The following is a 26,883-nucleotide window of genomic DNA, read 5'->3' as shown; positions in this document are numbered from 1 at the left end:
CTTGCCAATTTAGATGCTTTTTATTTCTTTTTCTTGTGTGATTGCTATGGCCAGGACTGCCAGTACTGTGTTGAATAACAGTGGTGAGAGTGGATATCCCTGTCTTGTTTCTGACCTGAGAAAAACTGAGAGCTTTTCCCTCATTGAGGATGATGCTAACTTTGGCTTTTTCATCTATGGCCTTTATTATGTTTCCTCTAAACCTACTTTGTTGAGGGTTTTTAATCATGAATGGATGTTGTACTTTGTCAAATGCTTTTTCTGCATCTATTGAAATGATCATATGGTTCTTATACTTTCTTTTATTAATGTGATGTGTTACATTGATTTGCAAATTTTGAACAACCTTGCAACCCAGGAATAAATCCCATTTGATTGTGATGAATTATTTTTGCTATTGTTGGATTCAGTTTGCTAGTATTTGTCGAGGATTTTTGCATCTGTGTTCATCAGAGAAACAGGCCTGTAGTTCTCTTTTTTGGTGGTGTCTTTATCTGGTTTTGCTATCAGGGTAATATGGGCCTCATAGAATGAATTTGGAAGTTTTCTTTCCTTTTTTACTTTTTGGAATAGTTTGAGAAGAATGGGTATTAACTCTAATTTATATTTTTGGTGGAATTTTCCTATGAAGCCATCTGGTCCTGGACTTCTGTTTGTTAGGAGATTTTTGATTACTAATTTAACTTATTTGCTGGTTATCAGTCTGTTCAAATTTTCTGTTTCTTCCTCTTTCAGTTTTGGTAGTTTATATGTTTCTAAGAGTTTATCCATTTTTTCTGAGCTGTCCAGTTTGTTGGCATAGAGTTTTTCATAGTATTCTCTTATATTGTTTGTATTTCTATGGTGTTGGTTGTTATTTCTCCTCTCTCATTTGTGATTTTATTTATTTGGGTCTTTTCTCTTCTTTTGATAAGCCTACCAGGAGTTTATCAATTTTATTAATTTTTCAAAGAACCAGCTCCTGGTTTCATTGGTCTTTTTTTTTTTGTTTGTTTGTTTAGTTTCCATATCATTTATTTTTGTTCTAATCTTTATTAGTTCCTTCCTTCTACTGGTTTTGGATTTTGTTTGTCCTTTTTCTAGCTCCTTTAGGTATGAGGTTAGGGGTCTTTGAGATTTGTCTTGTTTCCTGAGGTAAGCCTGTATTGCTATAAACTTCCCTCTTAGGACTGCTATTGCTGTATCCCAAGGGTTTTGGATCCCCCAGTGGTAACACTTCATAAAACTATAGTGTAATATCTGTATTAGCTCACTAGGGCTGCCATAATAAAATGCCACAGATTGAGTGGCTTACACAACAGAAATTTATTTCCTTGTAATTCTTGAGGTTAGAGGTCCAAGGTCAAGGGTCAGCAAGTTAATTTCATGAAGCCTCTCTGGCAGATGGCCATCTTCTCCTGTGTCCTCACATGGCCTTCTCTCTTACATGTCTGTGTTCTAATCTCTTTTTAATAGGACACTATCATATTAGGTTAGGGCCCACTTGTAGGACCTCATTTTATGTTAATCACCTATTTAAAGACTCTTTCTCTAAATACAGTCACATTCTGAGGTATTGGGAGTTTGAGAATGACTTTTGGGTGGACAGAAATCAGCCTATAACAAATATAACCAAGCTATTAATGTTGATACAATCCATGGGTCTTACTTAGATTTCCCCAGTTTTACTTGTGTACTCATTTGTGTATGTGTGTGCATGTGTGTATGTGTGTGTGTATGTGCATGTGTGTGTGCGTCTACATGTAGGTCTGTGTGTATGTGTGTATATGTGTCTGTGTGTGTGATATATGTGTATTGAGTTCTATACAATTTCATAGGTGTGTGGATTCATGCATCCACCACCACAGTCAAGATACTGAGCAGTTCTGGGGCGCCTGAGTGGCTCAGTCAGGTAAGCATCTGCCTTCGGCTCAGGTCATGATCCTGGGGTCCTGGGATCAAGCTCCATGTCAGGCTCCCTGCTCAGTGGGGAGTCTGCTTTCACTCTCCTTCTGCCCCTGCTTGTGCTCTCTCTCTCTCTCTCTCTCTCTCAAATAAATAAATAAATAAATAAAATCTTAGGGGCGCCTGGGTGGCTTAGTCCGTTAAGTGGCTGCCTTTGGCTCAGGTCATGATCCCAGGGTCCTGGGATCGAGTCCCGCATCGGGCTCCCTGCTCAGCGGACAGCCTGCTTCTCCCTCTCCCTCTGCCTGCTGCTCACCCTGCTTGTGCTCTCTCTCTCTCTGTGTCAAATAAATAAATAAAAAAAATCTTAAAAATAAATAAATAAAATCTTAAAAAAAAGAGAGAGATACTAAATAGTTCCAACTCCTAAGGATCCTTCATGCTGTTCTTTTATAACCACACTTACACCCCTCTTGCCTACCCACCCCAGCCCCTGACCCCTGACATCCACTCATCTGTCCTTAATTTCTAAAACTGTCATTTCAAAATGTTATATTAAAAAATTCATAGGGAGTGTACCCTTTGGGATTGACTTTTCTCACACATCATACTTGCCTGGAGATTCATCTAAGCATTGCCTGAACAGTAGTTAGCTTCTTTTTATTACTGAATGTTGTTCTGGGTGATGATGTCCCACAGTTTGTTTTATCACTCACCTTTTAAAGGACGGCTGGGCTGATTCCAGTTTTGGCCTGTCACAAATAAAGCTGCTCTGAACATTCCTATGCAGGTTTTTTTGTTTTTGTTTTTTTGTTTTGTTTAATGAACATAAGTTTTCATTTCACCGGGATAAATGCCCAAGGGTGCAAATACTGAGTTGTATGGTAGTTACATGTTTAGTTTTGTAAGACTGCCTGACTGGTATCCAGAGTGGCTGTAATAGTTTACATTCCCACCAGCGATCTATGCTTGATCCAGTTTCCTCACATCCTGGCCAGCATTTGGTGTTGTCACTCATACTTTAGCCACTCTGATCCGTGGTGTGTGCTAAGACAGAAAGGCTGGAGGGGCTGGGGTTGGTTAAGCTCCAGTATAGTAATTTCTCTTGAGGGCAGGAGGGGAACAGAAAGCTCTGAGTGTCCTTCAGAATGGCTTCAGCTGCCGTAACAAAGTGCAGTAAGCTGAGAGACTTCACAGAAATTTATTGTCTTGTAGTTCTGGAGGCCAGAGTTCAGGATGAGGGACTGGCTGCCTTGGTTCCTGGTGAGAGCCCTCTTCCTGACTTGCAGACAGCTGCCTTCTAACTAGGTCCTCACACGGCCTTTCCTCCACAGGGCCACACAGAGGGAGAGATAGTGCTCTACTTCTTCTTAAAAGATCATAGTCCTGTCAGATTAGCACCCTACCCATATAAACTCATTTTACCTTAATTACCTCCTGAAAGCCTTATCTCCAAATACAGTCACATTGGGGGTTGAGGGCTTCAGCATAGGAATCTGGAGGGGACACAGTTCAGTTCATAGCAATTACTTTACCCCCACTTGCTGGAAGCTTGAGGGGATTTTCTCTGATGTTAAGGGCAGGAACCTGGTATGTCTCAGGAAAATTGGGGGCTCCTCTGAGACCATGTTAACTCTCAAGCCAGCCAGACACAGCCTCCAGTGTTCATCCTTATGGTGCCCATTTCCCTTCCAGTTTCAGGCTCCAACCTCTGCTCCTGGTAAACTCTGAATCCTTAGCCTGTCTCTCCAGTTTTCAGGGTGTTGGTTTGCCCTTTGACCACAATTCTCTAAGGTTTCAAAGAGGAGTTGTTGATTTCAGTTTACCCAGCCTTTTTCTTATTGGGGAGATGGAGCTTTTTACATGTCAGTCCAGTATTATTTTTTTTTTAAGATTTTTTATTTATTTATTTGAGAGAGAGAATGAGATAGAGAGCATGAGAGGGGAGAGGGTCAGAGGGAGAAGCAGACTCCCCGCTGAGCAGGGAGCCCGATGTGGGACTCGATCCCGGGACTCCAGGATCATGACCTGAGCCGAAGGCAGTCGCTTAACCAACTGAGCTCCCAGGCGCCCTAGTATTATTTTTTTAATTTGGGTTTCTGTATGTTCACTGTTAGGACACAGAAATAAAATGGGTTTTCAACTGCCAGTCCCCCCACCTTGCTGAACTCACTCATTAGTTCTCGGGGCAGGGGAGGGGAGGAGTTGCCACGCGTGGCTTCTCAAACCTGTGCCGTTCCTGAGGTCAGTCCCACAGCTCTTCTCTCCCAGTGCCGCCTCTGCCCACATGTGGCCACTGAGTGGCTCTGCCGTGGGAACTGCCTCAGACCACTGGTGAGAAGGTGGCTTGTCTGGGCTCCCAGCTCTGGGTGTTTGTGTCCATGGTGAGTGTGTGGTGGCCTTGCTTAGGCCTTCTCCATCAGGAGAGCAATTGCTGGGTTGATTTAGGATGAGAAGTTCAGACTGCATTTGCCTGCAGACCAACTTCCTGTGAAACGACCCATCTAGGGCTTTCCTGGGCCTCCCGTCCCCTTTCGGGCTTATTTCTAGGACATGCTTGTAAATGGATTCTAGGTATCCATTTATTTTCTTTCCCTCTGCTTTTTAGTATAAAAAGCTTTAAACACACAGAAAAGTTGACATAATGTGCACTGATCAGCCCCATACTACAATCTTAATTTGATAGTATTGTTAACAATACCATGAAGTACCGTAAGTATAGTTTTTGTTTATACCGGTCTTTGTATCTCTGTGTACTGTGTGTATATGTGTGTGTGTTTTCAAGCCATCTGAAAGTAAGTGACAGATACCGTGAGACTCTGCTTCTAAATAGTTCACAGGCAACTTCTGCCTAACCACAGTCCTACTGTAACACCTGAGAAACCTAATCGTAATCATCTAACACTATCCAATATTCCGACCATATTTACATTTCTCTAATTATTCAAAAATGTCTTCTGTGGTAAATTTTTTGGAATTAGGATTCATTTGAGGGTGATGCATTGAACTGTCAATGCTATTCTCGTGGCAGAAAAAAGCTCCTTGATTACACTCGCAGAACCGTGGGTCAGGGCTTCAGACAGGGCACGGGACAGATGCCCCCCGCCGCCTCTGCTTCCATCATGGGGGCTGGGAAGACTGGACAGCTGGGGTGACCCAGAGGCCAGGGCTGGAATCACATGTGGCTCCTCTCTGTGGGGCTCGGCTCCTTTAGGGAGTGTCACAAGGGGGCACCAGGAGGACCACAGGGCAGGCACAAGGCTTCTGACCTCAGGAGCATATCATCCTCACCCAGACCCCCACAAGGCACAGGGACGGACACAGGCTCCTCTGGGTGGGGAGTGTCCACTGCAGAAGGGGATGTGGGGCAGGAGAGGACGTTGAGGCCGTGTATGGAAAATATGGTCAGCCTGCCTCGATGTGTTTAGTCTTTTTAACCTGGAACACCTGATTCACCCCCACAAGGCTGTCTCTTTGAAGAGACCTGTAGGCCGTCCCACATTCTGAATCTGATAGTGTCGTTCAGTCTGCTTCTCTGTTCCTTATACTTCCTATAAATTGGAAACTAGGCCTAAAGGCCTGATCAGATTCACAGTAAGCCCATGTAGCACAGACATCCATTTGTTTTAAAATGTGACCAGGAGATGACTGCTAGCATCTTGTTGTCTTCTGCAATAAAACCCAGATGAGTGTAAGTTAGAATTAAGGAGGTGATGGACACAGACATGGGGAGGCAGAGGGTGCCCCATGCTCCCAGGAGGGTGCCCTGTGGGGCACACGTGAGCCTTGTCACAGGGAGCATTCCAGCAAGCCCCGAGTGAGGAAGTGTTAAAGGGGAGAGGCACGGAGGGACTGTATCCGTCAAAATTTTCGGTATCACACAAGACAAAGCCCACAAAAATATCCCAAATTCAGGGAGGCTAAAACAGCCTGCCTGGTAAAGGCACTGCCTGAGGGGAGGAAGGGGCATAATGGGCCAGTTGACAAAACTGGGATGCAGGTGGTGTGATTCATGTCCTGAAGCCAGACCTGCATGACAGTATGTGAAAACACATATACCTCTTTAGGAAACACCTAGTGCAGGGCCTCGTGTGTGTGTGTGTGTGTGTTGTGTGTACATGCGTGCATGCATGTACCTGCAGAAAGCATCCGCCACAAAGCACACGGGGGATGCTGCCAGCCGGTGAGCCTGGGTGACGGGTGCATAGGTGTTCTCTGTTGTAGCCTTGCCTGTGTTGTAGAGGTTTGAAATTATTTCCAAAGAAAGACTAAATATTAAAGGTAAACAGAAGAAAATTAACTGAATGAAGATTCCATTTCTGGCTGTTCATAAAATCAAGGCTGTCCTCCAGAGAACAAGATGAGTGTGTATCAATAGTGAAAAACAATTTTAATTTTCACAGTGAAATTTAATAAACACAAGAGAGTTCCATACCAGACATAATGGCCATGAGCTTATGATGCTTGGAAAACACCTCTTTACCCTCAGTACTGAGATTTTAAGGACAGGACGAGGGGGCAATCTCTTTACAGAGGAGAAGGAGCAGTGATCACAAGAAAAACATGTGGACTCACTAAGCATGAATAATCCAAATTGAAACAACTTCAGGGTTCCATCATCTGCTTCTCAAGTCCTCAGAAACGTAATAACACAGTGGTGGTTAGCGCCGCCCCGGGGGAGTGGCGTGCGTGCATGGAGAGCTGCGCCGGGAAGCCGTTCCCGCGATGCCGCTCTGCAGACACCTGGGGCTGCCGATGCTTGGCCTCGAGAATGGACGGACGGCTGTGGGGAAAAGCAAACAAGCAGCAGTGCGGTGTCTATGAAGATATGCACGACAAAGAGTTGAACGTAACTGGCATTTGCACGGTGAGAGACGGTAGGAGCAACGTTCTCGTTGCTGTTTCAGTTCGTGGCGCCTTCGCTTGCGCCCCGCCCCCACCCCCGGCCGGCATCTGTTGAGCATGCGCCGCCTGCTGGCCAGCGGGTACTGAGAAAAAGCAGAATACGCAGTTTAATCACCGCCTCGCCCTGCTGAAAGCTATGTCTGTGTGTTCAATGACAGAGATCAGAGGAGACTTTGATGAGCTTCATATACTTCAAGTTTAATTGGGTATTTTCCTTCAGATTGCTTCAAGTAATAATTGGAAATAACCATGAAAGAAATGAGAACAACGTGGAAGGTTTTCAGAGCAGTGGTTTGTATGTTCCTCATGTGACCACCCCTGATGGTCCAGATGTGTCTCCTCTGTTCCAGGGAGTGGAGCGGGCTTTCTCCTCTGTGGCACTGTGGCCGTCAGGGGCCGTATCAGTCCTGCCCTGGAGGACGCTGAGCACCTCCCCCACGAGATGCCAGTAGCCATCCCCTCCCAGCTGTGATAAGGAGCTTTGTCTCCAGACATTGCCCCATGTTCCTCAGGGAACAAAATCGTCCCTGGTCGGGAGCCACTGGAATGATCTGAATTGAGCTGCTGGTTTTAAAAAAATAACTTTGTCATCTGTATTTTAATCCATTTTGCTCCAGAGTCAGAAATGCAAGGATGAAGTGTCCCAGCTCAATCACAAGATCCTTCAGCTTGGAGAAGAGGCCTCTATCCACCAGGCCCAGAATGAGAAGAACTGCTTCACCATTCAGCTGTTAACACGGAGACTGGAGGAGGTGGGGCAGAGGGAGGGGTTGCAGGTGAGTAGAACATCAGGAACAGCCTTAAAAATGCCTGGAGGCAGACTCATCCCTCAGGTAAAGAGACTTAGTAAGTACATGCCTTGGAAAATTTGTCTGACTTCAGCAGCTTTTGCAAATCCTCAATATGAGAAAACATAGCAGAAAGGAATTAAGTCCTGATGCTAGGAGAGTAAATTGGTAGACCTCTCAGGAGGACATTTGGGCAAAATATACATTAAGTACCTCAAGAATGTCGGTGTGCTCTGACTAGAATTTTGCTTATGGGAATTTTATCTGATCATCCTGGAAAGACTTAGCTGAAGTATTTTCATTGCTGTGGTATTTATAATAGCAAAACAATTCAAATCAGCTTGAATCATCAATAATATTGAATGAATAAGCAAATTATGGTATAGCCATTAAAAATCATGTTTCAAATAATATTTAATGTCGTGGGGAAATGCTCAAGATAGAATGAGGAAAGCATAGGGTATGAAGCTGTGCTTATCTTACCGCTAGAAATGCACGTTTGGAGGAAGGGCTGAGATCACAGTGTCAGGTGTGGTCCTCAGCTGCTGGGATGATGGGTGATTTAAATTTCATAATCTTTGCTTTTCTGTACATTTCTGAAGTTTCTGCATGAAACATATCAATGCTGAGATATTTCTTATACTTGTGAAATTGATTTTTTTAAAAACAGAGTGAGCACATCCAAAAACTTGAACTTGAACTCGAACACAAAAATCAGGAATGTCAGAGCCTAAGACTGTCACAGTCACAGGTGAGAGAGACCCTCGAAGAAAGTCAAGACCAGGTAGGTGTGCATAATGGCCAGTGGCTGGGTCTCAGCCAGGAAGAAAGTCAACATGGTTTAGCACTGATGACAGAGCCTGGCCAGGACTGGTCTGGCCCACAGAAGTTATTAGCCTGGCCTGAGGTTACATAGCTGGTTGGTCGCTTACAGTCCAGGACTGAAGTCGAGCCTTGTCCAGGATTGGTTGAGCCATCTGTGGGCCGAGCTGTGTTTCGGTTTATGCACAAGGGAAGGAGGCTGGTAAGCAGTGCTTTTGGGTGTGGCATCTGCAAAACAGAAGAGCAAAGGAGAGTGACAGGTGGCTTCTGAGATAGGGGGTGGTGTCATATCCAAGGACACAGGGCGGAGTAGTCCCAGCAGTTGGCAAGCTTGGTGACCCTGTCTGACACTCACTTGGGCTGATGTGTGCACAGAAGCCCTGAAGTTGCACGCACGTGTGGGTATTGAGCTCCTTCCTCCCACCTTCTCTCCTGCTCCAGCATTTATCCAGTGCGCCAGGTTCTCAAGGTGCAGAGATAGGAAGGTGGAGAGCTAGCAGTCTCGGACAAGTAAATGTGAGCAGGACGGGCCAAGCAAGGACCTTGGGGTGCCCTGACAGCGTGAGGTGCAGGGACACAAGAGAGGGAGAGCTGGTTCTTCCTGGGGGAGCAGGAGGGAGAATGACAGGTGTGTGACTACAGGAGGTGCCTGAGGGCCCAGTGTGGACTTAGATGCAGGGTGCACTTAGGAGACTGGGGGCTGCAGGAAGAAAAGAGGGGCCGTGGGACCATCCTCCCTTGAGTGTGGCACCTGCATACCTCCCTCACTGAGCCTCTTTACGGGCTCCCCAACTGGCCCTGGCTCTACAGCTGGACTTGCTATGCCCTCCAACATACCCAGGGCCTTAAGACATGCTTTTGGGGGCTCATGTGGGCTCTCACCTTCCCAAGGCAAACAAGCACTGTCCCAGAGGTCCTTCTGAGCATTTGGGGGATCTCTTCTCTGTCTTTCTTTAAGTCTGAAAGAAACCTTGAGAAGTTGCCTTGCCAGTTTTGAGCCCTTGGAGGCTAGGAGGCAGCCAGTCTCACAGGCAGAAGATCCCTTACTTAAGCAGTCCCTCTGTGATATGAGCTGGTTTCCCCTTCTTCGTGGTTCAGAAAAGGACCCCCAAAACCACAGTGAAAGTTCCCGTGAGGGAAGTAAGGGGAGGCCGTGGTAAGGGTGGCGTGGAGCCCCAATGGAGGGGCCAGGGTTGTCACTGGCACACTTGGGGGTGGTTCTGAGGAGGAGGGCCTAGAGGTGGAGCAGCTTGGGGGGTGCATCTAGAGGGCCTGGCAGAGGACTTTGCGCAGCTCAGAGTGGGGTGTGGGGGAGCAGAATGCTGCACACATCGCACGCCCCTGGGAATCTTGGCTTGGTGCCACCCCCAAACTTGGCAGCTTTAGCACTGTTTACCATTCATCACAGTCTGTGGGCTCGCTAGCGCACCTAGGCTCTTTTCACTTGATGTCTCGGGGGGCGTTGCAGTGCAGTGGGGTTGGGGCGGGCGTCATCTGAAGGCACAGCTGGATCAGCTGTGTGAGAGCCCTCGGCTCGCAGGGCTGGGACGTGGGGTTGGCGGGTACCTGGGGGCCCGGGATGCTGTCAACTGGAGCCCCCACACCTGGCCTCTCGGTGGCATGGGGTTCTCTGAGCGCAGTAGCAGCAGCAAAGCTCTGATAGGAGAGGCAACCAGGCGCCTTCAGAGGAGCACACACAGCTGCCAGGCTCCTCAGGACTGTGCTATGGCGTTCCAGAACATTATTCCCCACATTCTATTGATCCGGCCTGTGTTCAGGGGAAGGGCACAGAGCCCACCCCTCCATGGGGGAGGACACAGTCCTCACCTCTCAACACAAAGAGGGCAGAGCCCCCATTCCTCAAGGGGCAGGAAGAGAGCCTACGAGCACAGGTGGGCAGAGCTGATGGCCTAGGCAGCTCACTGCCATGCTCCAGGTCCCAGAACACAGCCACCCTCATTTCCTGGATGTGGCGGCCCCAGTGCTCTCTGGAGACATCTTCTCCTTGTTAGGTGATAGTGGAGGTGGGGTCTCCAGAGCTGGTCCGGGCTCCAGCTGGAGTCTCGCTTCCATGAGGAGGGAGATGAGGGGGCTCAGGAGGCAGTCAGCGGGGGGAGGGGCGGGGGGTGTTACCAGCTGCTTGCCTTGCACAGAGAGCCGCAGGGCAGGGCCACAGACACAGGGACCTCACGCTGGGCCAGACAGCGGCCTTCACGTGGGAGCTTGTACCCAGCCCCAGGGTTCAGAGCAGAGGGGTGGCTGTAGTGGGTGGCAGCGAGGGGCATGGGGACAGAGTGTTTTAAGAAAGAGCGGCATCAGGGCGTTGGGGAATGCTGGTAGAGAGCAGGAGCACCTTTGGGATGGGTGGGCACTCTGACATGGTGTCACTAGGGCCTGGTCTGGGGCTCAGCTTCCGGCTTGGGTGTTTGCAGGATCACTGTCTGAAGCATGAAAGTCAGGAGGAGGCTACATGTGTAGGGGTGTGTTTTTGAACTCGTTCTCCCCTCTCTGTTCCTCTCTCTCAGGGTTCCCAGACCTGATTCCAACATCATGTAGGGGGCTCCCCAGACACAGCACACAATTATCAGACACCAGCAGGGTGTCTGAGAATTCAGTTCTGTTATGACCCTACGCCTGGAGACAGCATCAGACCCCACAGGTGACAGGTTTAGTCCTACAAGACTGCCCACCCCCAGCCCCACCTCAGAGGCCATCCCCAGGCCCAGCCAGCTGTGCTTCTGACCAGCCAGCTACAGATTGGAGGTTTCAACCACCTCCTCCTGAGGTTTGACTAATTTGCTAGCGTGGTCACAGAACTCAGGGAGACACTAACACTTACCAGTTCATTAAAGGATATAATAAAGGAAACAAATCAATAGCCAGAGGAAGAGGATACGTAGGGTAAGGTCCCAAACATCTGTCCTCATGGAGCCTGGGCCCTGCCTGGTGGCACATGGAAGTGTTCTGATTCCCCAAGCATGGAAGATCTCCAGAAGAGGGACCAGATGCCTGTCCTCTTGGGTTTTTCTGGAGGCTTCATTACACAGTTGTGATTGACCCAGTCATTGGCCATTGGCTCTTTCAACCTCCAGCCCCTCTTCCCTCTAGGGAGGTGGGGGTGGGACTAAAAATTTCAACCCTTAAGCCCGTGGTTGGCCCTCCTGGCAGCCAGCTCCCTGCCCCCCTCCACCTCGGGTGCTGTCCAAAAATCACCTTCATTAATAACAAGACACCTATTTCAACTCTCTGCCTCTGAAGCATTTTCAGGATCAGGTATCTCTGAGAAATGTATTTTGGTCATCTGATTTTATAAATCATTATATTGCACTCTCTCAAAAGAGCATGGTAGCTGTTCTGGAAACTGTGGGTGTGTTTCTCTAGGATAATACCCTGTCCTAAGAATAGCCACACGTTACAGTGATGACGTGGCCCCCCGAGACGGCCCATCAGAGACGGGGACACAGTGACCTGAGGCCTGCAACCTCGCTCTTGCTCTTGAGTTGCCATAGCTGGCACCCTCCCCATCTCTCTGACCCCACCTCAGACTTGCCCTAAGTGTGACCCTTGACGGAGCCACTTCCCTCTCCCCATCTGTGGGGCCTCAGAGGTGTGTGAGGGCTGACATGGCCAGTTAGAGTGCCAAGGAAATTCTGGGTATTCTAGGTGAAGCCTCCAGAATCAGAGTGATTTAAATGGTGTTTAATAAAAGGATTGGCCACGTTACGCACAGTTCAATAATAATGGTCCTGCACAACTCCAGTGAAATCTTGCCATCCTCTGTGGTTGGGGAGCGGGGTGCTGGGGTGTTTCTGCACTCGCTGGCAGGGTCCCTTTGGCCTTCATCGTGTGCTCCGTTGCCTTCTGTGGCTCTGGCCTCAGCTGTCTCAGGAGTGTGAGCTCTCTGCTTTGAGGAAAATCACGCATGGCCTGCGTGGGTTGCAGTAGTTACTTGGACTCTCTGAAGCCTGCTGAAGGGTAAACCTGACAGAATATAGCACGATTCTCCCTTGGCTGCAGTGGGAAGCTCAGGATAACCACTTTGAGGATACAGAACTGAGTCTTCCTGACTGTCTCTGTACAGAAGCTCTGGCCACACAGGAATTTGGCTGTCAGAATTCAAATGAATGGGTTCTTCATGAGCCCTGCCTTTAGCTGCAGATGCAGGGACCAGAGGAGGCTGGATGCCTTGTGTGCGCTTCCAGTTGTAGGCTGTCTGTAGGCACGGAGTCTTGTGTGTCTGGTAATGACCCCGTAGCGCTCAGCAGTCACACCAGGCCTGGCATGGCCTTCTCTCCTGGGGCAGCTGCATAGAGCCAGCCTGGGGCTGAGGCTGACACAGTCCCAGCACTCCGAGGAGGTTCATCGCCTGCAGGAGCGGATGCAGTGGCTGGTGCCTCGGGACCTTGTGGACAGGCTGCAGCAGCTGCTGGAAGAGGAACGGCAGGTGGCTCGGCGGGTCCGCGAGGAGTGCCTTCTCCAGGAGGAGAAAGGGCGGCGGCTAGAAACACAGTGGGTGAGTGGGGACAAGGGCCTTGAGACCCTGCTGATGATGATGGCAGTGGTGAGGTTGCATCACTGGTCACGCAGCCGAAAACTGCCGTCCCAGCTCCTAGTGGTCTGGTCGTACAGCAGCCCCAGGATCCCAATTTTCACTCTGAACAGTGCGGGACTCTGTCGTCTGCCAAAGATGGATCGGGGTCGGGGGGGTGGCACCCACCCACTCAGGGAGTGATGAGCCAGCTGACCCGAAAGGTCTCTCCAGCCAACGGGGGCTGCGAGGCTCTGTGGTAGGCCACATGACCACATGCTCGAGCTGTGCCCAGGGCCAGAAATGCGGTGATGCTGAGGCCATGAGTGAAGCTGGGGGCAACGGTCCCACCCGTGGAGCCCTGTGGGAGTTCTCCTGATTTCAAAGGAAAGCTGGAAACTGGATTTTTACATGAACAAGGCCAGTTTCCAAATGATGCATCTGATTTAAAAAGAATCTTAAATCATTTTGCAGAATGAAAAAAACCTACCCACAGGCACACAAGGACTGCAGAAGTCATTTATTGGGTGCACACGGATCTAGGTGTCGGAGATATAGAAATGAACACACACGGCAAAAACCTGTGCCCTCCTGGAGCCTACATTCTAGTGGTAGGGTGGGGGGAGACAAATGAAAACCTGAGTCATGAGGATAGCATGTCAGGTGGTGGGGAGTTGATGAGTGCTATGGAGCGGGATGCTTTGCAGTTAAAATAGGAGGCCAGAGAAGGTCTCCCCAATGTGTTACTTGAGCCAAGACTCAAAGGAGTTGAGGGAGCAAGGCTTCCACTTACCTGGGGAGAGTGCTTGAGAGGTAGCAGGAGCAACATGTGCCAAGGCCCTGAGGTGGGTATGTACTTGGCATGTTTAAGGAGGATGAGAGGGAGGCAGGAGGAGGGTGGTGGGACAAGAGGCCAGGGCGGAGTGGCACACATGTGGGGGCCCTGGCTGTGCGCCAGGCACTGCACTAGGCATCTGGAGACCTAGAAACAGAGCCGCTGCCTTAAAGGGGAGCAGGACACTGTGGCTGCAGAGGTTGGGATTCAGGCTCCACCACCTCCCAGCTGAGTGAGCTTGGCCAGCTACTTAACCTCTCTTTGCTTCAGTTTCCTCGTCTGTAAACGTCGGAGGCCAGTGGTCCCCACCTCAGAGCATTAGTGTAAGGCAACCGCCAGTTAGCACTTCTGACGTGCTCGAATAGTCTGGCCTGTGTGCACCCTATGTCAGTGTTTAAAAGGCTGAGAAAACTCCCTCCTGAAATGTCACAGTGCAGTTCATGAGGAAACCTTGGGTGGGAGAGGGTGTGGAGGTAGGAGCCCGAGGTCACGGGGTCGGGGTGCTCCATGAGGAAGAAATTAGAGCAAGACTCGAAAGGTGTAAGATTCAGTGTTTGTGAAGCATAAATTCTATAGAAGAATAATCTTTCAGCCTTGTGCAAAAATGTTAAGCAGGAGATAAGCTCAGCCATGATAGAATACTGACAACACAAAGAAATTTAATCAGAAGTCCTTTAGAAATATTCAGTAACACATTTGGGGAAACACACTTTGGAGTCATTTATGATTAAATTCTCAGGAAAGCAGGCCACTAATTCTCCTTGAACTACAAAGAGTGGTGTCAGCTTTTGGCTTGTGGTAGAACATTCTTTGTTTCTCTCTGCAGATGAAGGGTTATCTCCAGTCACTCCCAGATTTGTACATTTTAGCTAATTTCCATTCTGAAGTAAGTAAGCCTGATAACGATTCTTTTTGAAATGTAAACTATTGGCCCATAACCTTTTGTGGCAGGAAGAACATGAAAAAGAGCTTAAAGACACCAAAGAGCAGGTAGAAGAGGTGGGAATGGTTCTGAAGAATGTGGAAACGCTCCTACAAGAAAAAGTGGCCGAGCTGAAAGAGCAGGTCAGTGACGGGCGTCTGTCATTGCCACATGTACTTTCTGAACTTTTTCCTTCTGTGGTATTCAAGTAACTATCCCAGGGTGAGTCTGTCCTCATAGAACACGGAGAGAGCCCCATGTTCGTTTGGAACTACTGAACCTGGGGCTTCATCTAAACTTTGAGAATCTGAATATACAGATTTTTTTCAGAAGATGAACGGTTAAAAGCAATCAATAGAAAAACTGATTTTGTTAAATATGTACCCTAAATTATATTTGTGTACATTGTGTTTGTTTTGGGAATTGTTTTAAGGTACATTTGAGAGGTGTTCACATAATCTCAGGACATTCATTCATTTGTTCAGTCATTGGGCAGGTATTTACTGAGCACCTGTCATGTGTCCCGGCATTCATTGTTCTGGGAAGACCTTGAGATGGGCCCTCATGGGCCTTACATTCTGGAGGTGGAGACAGACCATAACAAGAGAAATGACTTCAGGTTGTGAGAAATGCTCGCTCTGAAGAAGAAGAGATGGTGGTGGATGGGAAGTGGTGGGGATGGTTGGGGATCACTCTCTTCAGACATGGTGGGGCAGACACCAACGACCGCCATGGAGGGTGTGGCTGTGCCCCCGAGCTGAGGCCAGGTTGGCTTTTTGGAAGGGATAAGTGCTCATTGGGTGGGACTTTGCTACGCAGTGTAGGCACCCTCATGTCTCCATGTGTGCCGGGGGACATGCCAGAACCCCGACAAGGAGGGGCATCCAGGCAGAGTTGCAGTGCAGGCCAGTGTCCTTAGACGGGACCAAGTGCAGCACGTCAGCAGGCCTCCAGGGAGGCTATTGTAGCTGATGGGTAGGCAGGACTCCCTCAAAGTCAGGAGTTTTCTTTTATTTTAGTTGCAGTTAGAAGCCACCAGAGGATTTTAAGCAAGAGCATGATATGATCTATATATTTTTAAATAAATCACTCTGGGGGAGAAAGGAAAAATTTGGGCTGCTATAGGGAGCAAAGACCAAAAAAAGAAGGCTAGAGCTGTTGTGATTGATGAAAGCTTACAGTCCAGTTCAGCCAGCACAGTCCACTGGTAAGAATGGGCAACGGAGCAGCCAGCACAGAGGGTGCTGGGGGGGGGGTGGAGGGGAACAAGGCTGGAAACAGGCAGGAGATACAGAGAAAAGGCTTAGCCAAACACCAGCTAGTCTTAGAAGAGTTCTATTCAGAGCTGGAAGAAATTGTGAGAATCTGTAGAAATATTTTTATTACACTAATCACGTATGTTTAGAGGGTGCCTGAACTAAGCCCAAATGGGATGAAACATTTGCACCACCTCTTGTTCCCTGGGAAGTAGGAAGTCCTGGGGGGAGACACAACCCCCTCCTTGGCCATCTTCCTGGCCTTGCAGCTTCCTCGCTGCCATTCATGGACTCCCTAGCTGTGTCCCTGGCCAAGTGTCACAGACTCTCAGTGACCTCTGCCCCTCACCTTACAGTCATTTTCTTGCAGGCACCCTCAGTTTGCTTCCTCTTGTCTGGCAAATCCTCAGTCCTGGTGAAATCCTGTGGCTCCTGCACCCCTGTCCTTGTGAGGTCCCGTCCATAGTCCCACGCCGCCCCCCCACGCCGAACTAGCTTGTGCTCTGGCCAAGTGAACCAGCCGCCTGTGTCTGCGCATGTACCACCGTGCCCAGCCCCTCCCTTCTCAGGGACCCTCAGCCCCCGAACCCAAAGCTTAGGGAGCCCTGGCCCTGCCTCTGCTCCTCTTTACAGAAGTACCTGTGAAGGATTGTCTGCACACTCTCACCTGCCCTCCCTTGTGTTCCCCCATGCCACTGGCTCAGGTCGATTTTGGGGGTTGTGATGGATGCCCCCACTGTGTCCCCAGTGAGCCTGTCAGCTCAGCCCCTTCTCGCCCCACCTGCCAGCACTCCCACCTTCATCCTCTGAGCGCTGCAGTGTCCTTGTTTCCTCCTGTGCTCTGTTCTCAGCACGGGAATGGCAGCAGCGCTTTCCCAGCATGACTGAGGTGCTGGCCCCTCACCCCTCCAAGCCTGCCACAGCCCGCAGAGTACAAGGCAGAGATCCTCTAGGGGCCTCCAAGGCTCTGCGGGCTCTAGCCCCCTCCCCTCAGTGCCTGTGCAGTCAGTGTGACAGCTCTAACCTCCTCTCAGTGGGCCTCCCACTGCCGTGCCCCCCAGCCACAGGCCTCTGGCCATTCCTGCCACCCCCTAGCCTGGTCAGCCTCCGGGCCTGTGCACCTGCTTCTCTCTTTGCCTGGAATGCACGCCCGAACAGCCTCAGCACTCTTTCCCTGCCTTATTCAGATCTCTGTTCATGTGTCAACAGAGAAGCCTTCCCTGTTCACCCCAACAAAAGTACGAACTCCCTCCTCAGCTGTCTGTCCCCTCCCAGTGAAACCAGTAACCAGAGAGTTAATAGGACGGCCAAATGCAGCTGTAACTTTTCACCCTGACCTTTTTTGTTTGCCTGTAAACATGTCTGACTCCTTGGGGGAGACAGATTTGAGTCTTGCCCTCCCGTCTCTCTCCTTTCCTCGCCACGCACTCCATGCTCAGGGATTATTTTCGCTGTGCATCGGGCAGGCGGACTTGGGTTTGGTTTCACAGTTTTCTCTTAGCACTTGTCATGCCTCCACACTACATGTTTGTTTCTGGCCTGCCTGCTTCCATCAGAGTACGCACTCCTGAGAGCAGGGCCCTTGCGAGGTCCTGGCACTACTTGTTCAGTGAGTGAATGCAGTTTTGACTTTCGAAGCCCAAGGCCAGGCCCCCTGTGCCTTTGTAGCTAGAGTGGCCTTGTGTCCCCACTGCTGTGGCTGGGGTGTGTGGTGACACAGCCCATGCACCCAGTGCTTTGAGGGTGGACGCAGGGCTGAGGTAAGTCCTGGGTGACACGGTGGGTCAGCAGAGCACACAGAAATGAACCAGAATGACATGTTTTACATTATGCTAGATCGTCCTTGTTGAGGTTGGTGATTGTAGTCTTTTTATATCTTCATTTCATGGTAAAATCTACTCTCACAAACTTGACTTCAATTTTCTCTACCACATAATTCATCAGATTCTCAATTTCCTCTTTCATGCCAGGGTAAGAAAAATCGTCATTCCACCCAGGGTTTGTCTCAGATGCGTAAGAGCCCCAAATCTGTGGTCTGAACACATGAAAGGGTGGGAGGGCCAAGCTGTGATGCAGCATTTCTGCACAAGAGTCACAGGAATTGGGCACGTTCTGCGTGGAGCATTGGGTGTTATGCACAAACAATGAATCATGGAACACTGCATCCAAAACTAATGATGTAATGTATGGTGATTAACATAACAATAAAAATTTTCAAAAAAAGTCACAGGAAAGTGTGGTTCTCTTTCCTCTCTAGTTTGAAAAGAACACAAAGTCCGATTTGCTGCTCAAGGAGTTTTATGTGGAAAATGCTCACCTGACGAAGGCACTTCAGGTCACCGAAGAGAAGCTACGAGGTGCAGAGAAGAAAAATCGCATCTTGGAAGAAAAAGTTAGAGCTCTCAACAGACTCATCAGTAAGATCGCTTCAGCTTCCCTCTCTGTGTGAAGGCTGCTTGTTTTCCTGGAATTCATTTCAAAAGAACATCTTTTAAAATTAAGCCACCGTGGTGCCATAATTTTCTAGGGTTCATTGGCCATGCCCCGGGCATAGGAGGTTTCTGATTCTTCTTTGTTCACCTCACACACATTTAAAAATATCTGTTGTGCCAGATGCTCAGAAAATAGACATGCTGGAAAAGATGACATTTTTATTAGTGGTCCTGGGTAATTTCTCTAGGTAAAATTCCCAGTTTTGCTACCAATGGGTGAAACAGATTATGGCAGCTTTCAGCGAAGAAAGACTAAAAGAAAATGGTAAAATCAATTTCAGTGTTGTACTTTTGACCTTGGCTGCAGAGAGTAAAATGAAAAATAAGTGCTCTGGACAGTTTCACCCTTTCACTGTTACTGCTTTGGGTTCGGATCATTAGCATTCTCAGTGTGGCTACACAGACGTTCTAGAAAGACTACTCGCTGTGCCTGTCAGCCCTGCTCCACAGGAAGATGTTTGGGGAGGGCTTATTTTAAGTCTGTGGACTCAGGGATGATAGTATTTATTGCGAATGCAATCTTTTCCTCAATGAAATGTCATCACACTGGAAATTGTATTAAATGTAAAGAAAAAAGAACTATAGTTTTATATCCAAAATATATATAGGTATGGTCATTTGGTTTATGAGAATAAACTACTGTACTATGAAGAGTCACTGTATTTACAAAAACTCTTTTCTGTTAAAATTGTTTTAACTTCTAGGTTTAACTTTTTTTTTTAAAGATTTTATTTATTTGACAGAGAGAGCACAAGCAGGGGGAGCAGCAGAGGGAGAGGGTGACACAAGCTGCCCACTGAGCAGGGAGCCCAACACAGGGCTCAATCCCAGGACCCCGGGACCATGATCTGAGCTGAAGGCAGACGCTTAACCGACTGAGCCACCCAGGCGCCCCTAAGTTTAACTTTTTTTAATTAAATATTTCAAACAAATAGAAAAATAGTTTAATAAGAAACACTCCTGTGCCCATCAATTAGAAGTATTAGATAGAGGTGTAGACCCTGCTCTGTTGCTCTCAACCTCCTTCCCCTTCCTGCAGGCAGCCACTACCCTGAAGTTGCTGTGCTCTGTCCCCTTCTGTCTGTACATTTACTATATGTGCTTGCATAAGAACAACCTTAAAGCACTATGGAAAGGCACAAAAGACTGGAATAGGGGTGCCTGGCTGGCTCAGTCAGTAAAGCATACAACTCTTGATTTAGGGGTTGTGAGTTCAAGCCCCATGTTGAGCATGGAGTCACCTAAAAAAAAGACTGGAATAGATGGAAAGATCAGTTCTTGGATAGGAAGATTCAACAGCATAAAGTTGGTTCTTCTCAGTTAACTGATTAATGTAATATAGCCCCAATAAAAATACAAGTGGGTATTCCCTGCCCCATTGACCCCTTGTCCCAGAGTCAGACAGGTCTAAAGTTTACATGTACAGCCAGATAAGCGAATAATAGAGAAAATTGAAAAAAGAAGAGCAATGACTGCGAACTAGTTCTACTAGTTATTAAAACGGTCTCAATAAAGTTTAGGTTACATGGTTGTATACGTTTGTCAAAACTCATCAAAGGGCACACTTCTTCATTCACTGTGGGCTTCTGGCTGGGACTAGAGTAACAAGGAGATTGGATCTAGTAGTCCTGAACAACACTATCAAACAACTGACATTTATAGAACCCAACAACAGCTGAAGTGCACCTGAACATTTACCAAGATAGACCATATTCGGGATGCCTGGGTGGCTCGGTTGTTCAGCGTCTGCCCTCGGCTCAGGTCATGATTCCAGCATCCTGGGATCAAGCCCCACATTGGGCTCCCTGCTCAGTGGAAAGCCTGCTTCTCCCTCTCCCACTCCCCCTGCTTGTGTTCCCTCTCTCGCTGTGTCTCTGTCAAATAAAATCTTCAAAAAAAAAAAAAAAAAGGGCGCCTGGGTGGCTCGGTCATTGAGTGTCTGCCTTCGGCTTGGGTCGTGATTTCGGGGTCCTGGGATCGAGCCCCACATCGGGCTCCCTGCTTGGCGGAAGTCCTGTTTCTCCGTCTCCCCCTCCCCCTGCTTGTGTTCCCTCTCTCGCTGTGTCTCTCTCTGTCAAGTAAATAGAATCTTTAAAAAGAAAAAGACCGTATTCTGGGAACTTGAAAAAAGCTGCAAAAAAATCAAAAGTATTTAAGTCATACAAAGTATATTCTCTGACCACAAAGGAATTAAATTAGGAATCAAGACCAGAATGATTATTTGGGAAATCCCCAAAATTTGGCAATAATACACTGTTAAATAACCCAAGCACCATCAGAGGAGAAATTAGAAAATATTTTGAATTGAATGAAAATGAAAATACAGTATGCCAAATTTTGGGGTGGAGCTAAAGCATTACTTTGGGGAAGATTCATAGCACTAAATTCCTGTATTAGAAAAAAGGTCTCAAATCGATGACCTGAGCTTCCACCTTAAATAACTAGAAAAAGAAGAGCAAATGAAACCCAGAGTAAGTAGAAGAAAGGAAAAAATGAAGATCACAGTAGAAGTCAAGGAATAGAACAGGAACCCTCATGCAAGGAATTAAGCCTAGCCCTGGGGCCTGTTTTGTAAATAGTTTGATTGGCACAGCAAACTACACCTCCTTTTGCGCTCAGCATCAGAAACTGTGGCCCACAAAGTCTAAAACACAGAAAAAGTTTGTTGACTCCTGCAATAGAAAACAGGAAAAAAAAAAAGGCCAATGAAACCAAAAGTTGGTTCTTTGATAACATTGATAAAGTTGATAAACCTCTAGCCAGAATGATTGGGATAAAGGAGAAAAAAATTTTTACCAATATTAGGAATCAGAGAGGTGACATCACTGCAGAATCTACAAAATCATAAGGCAATATTATGAACATTATGACAATAACTTCAACAACTTAGACAAAATGCAGAGGACAGAAAATACCAAAGCTTATCCTGGAGGAAGAAACAGCTCTATAAAAGAAATTGAACCTTCCCACAAAGAAATTCCAGGCCCAGATGTTTTAAACATGAATTCTACTGAACATTTAAGAAGGAAATAATATGAAGTCTGTACACTCTTTCAAAAAACTGAGGAGGTAGTATTTCCCAACTCTTTCTCTGACAGGGTTACATGGTCTTCCGACATAACAAGAATACTACAAACCAATATCCATCATGAACACAGATGCAAAAATTCTCAATATTTTAGCAAATCAAATCCAACAAAAAAGTATCAGTGCATCATGACCAATTAGGAGTGCACAGTTGGTTTAACATTGGAAAATCAGCCACTGAAATTCACCATATTAACAAATTAAAAGAAAAAAAAAACATGATCATCTCAATTAGATGCATAAAGGGGATATGACAAAACCCAACATCCGTTCCTGATAGAAACTCACAGGGAACTAGGAATAGAAGGGGGTTTCCTTAACCTGATAATGGGCATCTACAAAAAACTCAGCTGAAGTTATAGTTAATATAAAAGACGGAATGCTTTCCTCCTAAGATCAGACACAAGATGCGGACTTTTGACCACTTTTATCTAGTACTCTCCTGGAGGTTCTAACCAGTGCAGTCAGGCAAGAAAGAGAAAGACAAGGCATCCAGGTTAGAAACGAAGGAGTAAAACTCTATTCACCGAAAACATGACCATAGATGTAGACAATTTTTTTAAAGGATTTTATTTATTTATTTGAGAGAGTGAGAGAGGGAAAGAGCACAGAGGAAGAGGGAGAAGCAGACTCCCTGCTGAGCAGAGAGCCCAGTGCATGGCTCAATCCCAGGACCTGAGCCAAAGGCAGATGCTTAACCGACTGAGCCACCCAGGGGCCCCTGAAACTTTTTTTTTTTTTAAGATTTTATTTATTTATAAATGGGAGGATGAACTTTGTTTATGGGCCAGAATATCTTCAATATTGTTAAGATGTCAATTCTCCCCAAACTGATACACAGATCCAGTGCAGTCTTAATTACAATAGGTTTGATTTTGGCAGAAACATCCTAGATTTCATATGAAAAGCAAAAGACTTTGCATGCCTAAGACAAATACGAAAAAGAAGAAATTTGGACCATTAACACTATTTGAGGAATTATTATAAAAGTTACATACACTACATAAAAATAGCATGGGTATTGGTGTCAATATAGAAAAACAGATCATTAGAACAGAACAGAGTCCAGAAATAAGCCCACACATATACATTTTGTTGTTTACAGTGGAGAAAGGATAGCCTTTTCAACAAGTGGTGCTAGAAGAGGATGGCCACATGCTTCCTCCTTCCTCCGCCCAGAGTAACCTTGGGTCCATACCTTGTACCACATACGAGAATTAACTCAAAATGGATCCTAGACCTAAGGGTAAGCCTAAAACTATAATACTTCTAGATAAAGGAAAAATCCTTGTTACCTTGGGCTGGGACAAGATTTTTTAGATATGACACCAAAAGCATAAAAGAACAAATGAATACATCAGATTTTTATCAAAACTAAAATGTTTGCTCTTCAAAATATACTGTTAAGAAAAATGAAAAGACAAGCCAGAAACTGGGAAATAATATTTGCAAAGCGTACATCTCATAAAGGACTTATATCCAGAATATATAAAGAACTCTCAAAACTGTAAGAAAACAACACAGATTTTTTTTTTAAAGGACACATTTTTGGAAAATTCACCAAAGATAGATTCCAAATAATCACATGTAAAGATAGTCAACATCATTAGTCATTAGGGAAATGCAAATTAAAACCTCAACAAGATGGCATTACACATGACACACTAGTAGAATGGCTAAAATTAAAAAGACGAATACCAAGTGTTAGCTAAGATGTGGAGGAACAGGAGCTCATACGTTGCTGGTGTGAATTAAAAATGCACAACCACCTTGGAAGACAGTTTAGCAGTTTCTTAAAAAGTTAAACATATATAGGGATGCCTGGGTGGCTCAGTTGGTTAAGTGTCTGCCTCCAGCCCAGGTCATGATCTGGGTGTCCTGGGATCAAGCCCCACATTGAACTCCCTGTGGGGAGTCTGCTTCTCCCTCTCACTCTGTCCCTTGCCTCTGCTCGTGCTCTCTCTCAAATTTTAAAAAAATCTTTAAAAAATAACTTCTAGTCATTTGCCCAAAAGAAAATATATGTCCGTTAAAGACTTGTATGCAAATGTCCTGGCATATTTTTTTTTGTTAATAGCCAAAAACTGGAAACAACACACTATTAGCAAGGATGGAGGGGGGGAGGGCATAGTTACTATCATTCATTTCTGATGGTAATGCAAATTATTATAATTCCTATGTATTTTGACAAGAGCAATAAAAGTTGTAATTATCCTACTTATAAAGCTGCATTATGTATAAAATGATATATATACCAGCTTTCTCACATTAGCTTTGTCTGTAGTAGCAAAAGGCTGGAAACAATTTAGTGTCCATCAACAGGGAACTAGATTTTTAAGAAAAAGTATTTAACACCCTGTATTAGTTTGCTAGGGCTGCCATAACAAAATCACAGACTGGGTTGCTGGAACAGAAACGTATCTTCTTGCAATCCTGGAGGCTGGAACTCAGGTTGTTCTTGTTTTTTTAAGGACTCTCCCCTTGGCTTGCAGACACACACCTTTTCTGTGTGTGTTCACATGGTCAGCAAAATCAAAATGAAACAATGAGGTTATATAAATATTAGAATGTGGCCAAGTCGTCATGATTTGCAGCTCTTTACATGTATCAGCCAAAGCTAGTTAGGAAATATAATAGAAAAAAGACTGCATTCACATTAGGAACAAAATCTAGACAATAACTGGGAAACCACTTAGAAATGGGATTGGATTTTGTGTGTGATCAGTTAGCAGTGAGCACACTGGGTGGTGGGAAGGGGGCACTTACCTTTACTTCCTACATTTTTTTCTAACTGCATATGTATTACCATCATAAGAAAAAACATGTTTAAAATTCTAACCACAATTCTAAATAGGCAATCAGTATAAGTCAATACAACATCCAAAATCTCAGATTTCCAGCTATTCATCTCAAATAAGGACTATACTTATTATTTTATTTGGGAAATTAAATACAAAAGTGTATCGTATAATGTAAGTTTGGGAATGCTGGTGGGCTGGCAACACAGCAACAACCTTCACAGCCGCTCATCCTCACAGGGGACTCACGTGGACTGCAGTCCTCACCCAGCTGCATGCTTTCGTGTGCTCTGGGCGTAGAACAAGGTAGGTGACTACAGACCCACAGTTAAAAGTATCAACATCATCCATCCCATTCGCTAGGGAAATTGTCCTTATTGTTTATCTGCAGAGATTTAGATGAAAATCTGATCTGGCTACAAAAACTATCGAGAAATTTTTTCCAATAATGAAAATAATCTGTAAAGGGCAGCCTACAGACCAAAGTAGGTATGAAAACATACAGATGCACATCCCAAGTGAAGTTTTTCTTATAGAAAACTGATTTCTTGAATATAATGTTGGCCAGAAACATTTCCCTTATGTAAAATGAAACTGCACATTTAGTATGTGCCAGGTCGTGGGCTTATCTGGACTTTTAAATTTGAATGCTTCTTACGGATTACTGTAGCGGTCGTGGAGGGGACTGGTGGGGAAAAGCCACTGCCCACCAGGCAAGAGCGCTCTGTGCCTCTCTAGCCCGTACCATTCAGAGTTCATCAGACAACACAGGGTGCCCTCCACTTCGCTGACCAGCTTCATGTGTCTTTTCAGTCAGTGTGAATCTGGGGGGAAACTGCACAAAGTTTCTGTTCTAGCCCCAGTTTCTAGTCCCCTCTCCCAAGTGGTGATACTGGCTTGTACCCCACAAGCTCACAGGCAGGCAAGAGCCAGATCAATTGCTATTGGAAATGGGCAAAATCCAGTATTCTTCCTTTCTGCCTTCCCAAACAGCCAGATGATAAATTACTGTCATTAAACACTACATACGCTGAAAATCTGGACAGACTATCATTTCCACCTGCCCATGTGATTTGGAAATGTGTATCCCAGAAACCCAGCTTCTGGGCTTGCCCAAGACACACCACCAGAAACAACACAAGATGCAGAGACCTACCTTCTCACTATGCAGCAAGAAATTATTTAAAAAATTCAAATGGCAGCAGGGCGGCTGGGGACGGGGTGGGGTCAAGTCATTTTTTGGCCACCTTTTCCCCCAGCGCTGCATAGACATCAGGCTGGCTGCCAGCACCATGAAGATCTGGACTTCAGAGAGCATCTTTGACCACCCATGGGAAACTGTTACCACAGCTGCAATGCAGAAATACCCAAACCCTCCAAGTGTGGTTGGAGTTGATTTATTGGATAGACTTATAGATCCCCCTGGAAAGTTGCACAGCAGTACACTTCTCAGCACAGACAGGACTGCCTTCCTTTGTGAAATCTCTTACTGGATGCAGCAAGAACTAAAACACAGGTGCAAGAACATTCTGTACTTGATCCTACAGAGAAAACAATGGAACTTGAATCTACTAATCTTTTATTTACAAATACGGTTTCAGTAGTTGAAACTCACATACAAACCACATCCTCAGGACACAGAAAACACCATTTTGACTCAAGAAGACATAATTATTGTGAAAGGAGTCAGTCTAAGCAGTTACCTTGAAGGACTGATGGCAAGTACAGTATCTTTGACTGCTAATAATACTGGGCTGAGAAGCAATGGAATGGTTAATACAAAAACTAAATGTTGCGGGGCACCTGGGTAGCTCAGTCAGTTAAGTGTCTGACTCTTGATTTTGGCTCAGGTCATGATCTCAGGGTTGTGGGATTGAGCTCCCCGTTGGGCTCCCACTCAGTGGGGTGTCTGCTTGGGATTCTCTCTCTGCCCCTCCCCTCCCCCACACTCACTGGCTCTCTCTCTGAAATAAATAAATCTTTAAAAAAACAACTATATTTTAGGCAGAGTTTCTTTTTAAATAAGCTGAAGAAAAGCTATATGACTTTTCATGAAACCAAAGAGGTACAGGGTTTCTAAATAAAAGGGACCATCTGAAAGTAGTAGTGTTTGAAATGACCACCTAATTTTGAGGATTCCAGTATTTATGCAAAAATTAGATAATTTTTGAAAAGTGCTTGGAAATCATATTGGCATAATAATCTCCTTTAAGGTAGAATTTTAAAACTTGTCATGCATTGGAATTCTTACAAAGCAGAGCCACCTGAACACATACAATGACCCTGCTGTGGTAAACCTCACAAACTTGTATGAGGGAATGCTCTTTATTTTTTTTTTAAGTTTTATTTCAGTTTAACTTCTATACCCACTGTGGGGCTCCAACTCAAAACCCTGAGATCAAGAGTTACATGCCCTTCCGACTGAGCCAGCCAGGAGCCCCTGAGGGAATGCTCTTTAAAAGGAGAAATTACAGGGGCACCTGGCTCGTTCAGTCAGTTAAGTGTCTGACTCTTGATTTCAGTTCAGGTCAGGATCCAAGGGTCGAGAGTTTGAGCCCCACATCAG

The 26,883-nt window shown here is 46.2% G+C and overlaps 1 protein-coding gene and 1 pseudogene across 1 annotated transcript in view; both read left to right on the top strand.

The window, feature by feature from the left end:
* Positions 1-26,282, top strand: part of NINL (ninein like) — a 173,700-nt gene extending 147,418 nt beyond the window's left edge. The window contains exons 20-24 of the mRNA XM_073889644.1: positions 7,407-7,565; positions 8,248-8,361; positions 12,703-12,912; positions 14,714-14,827; positions 18,198-26,282. Coding sequence (XP_073745745.1) covers positions 7,407-7,565; positions 8,248-8,361; positions 12,703-12,912; positions 14,714-14,827; positions 18,198-18,389 — 789 coding nt within the window. The 3' untranslated portion in view covers positions 18,390-26,282. The remainder of the gene's footprint in view (positions 1-7,406; positions 7,566-8,247; positions 8,362-12,702; positions 12,913-14,713; positions 14,828-18,197) is intronic.
* On the top strand, positions 25,397-26,282 carry LOC112828140 (PRELI domain containing protein 3B pseudogene; annotated as a pseudogene).
* Positions 26,283-26,883: the final 601 nt, after the last annotated feature.

Source organism: Callorhinus ursinus, unplaced genomic scaffold (assembly GCF_003265705.2).
Source record: "Callorhinus ursinus isolate GAN/ISIS: 27379988/994484 unplaced genomic scaffold, GSC_fseal_2.0 scaffold111, whole genome shotgun sequence".
NCBI lineage: Eukaryota > Metazoa > Chordata > Mammalia > Carnivora > Otariidae > Callorhinus > Callorhinus ursinus.
This window is presented reverse-complemented; position numbering and strand designations above follow the sequence as displayed.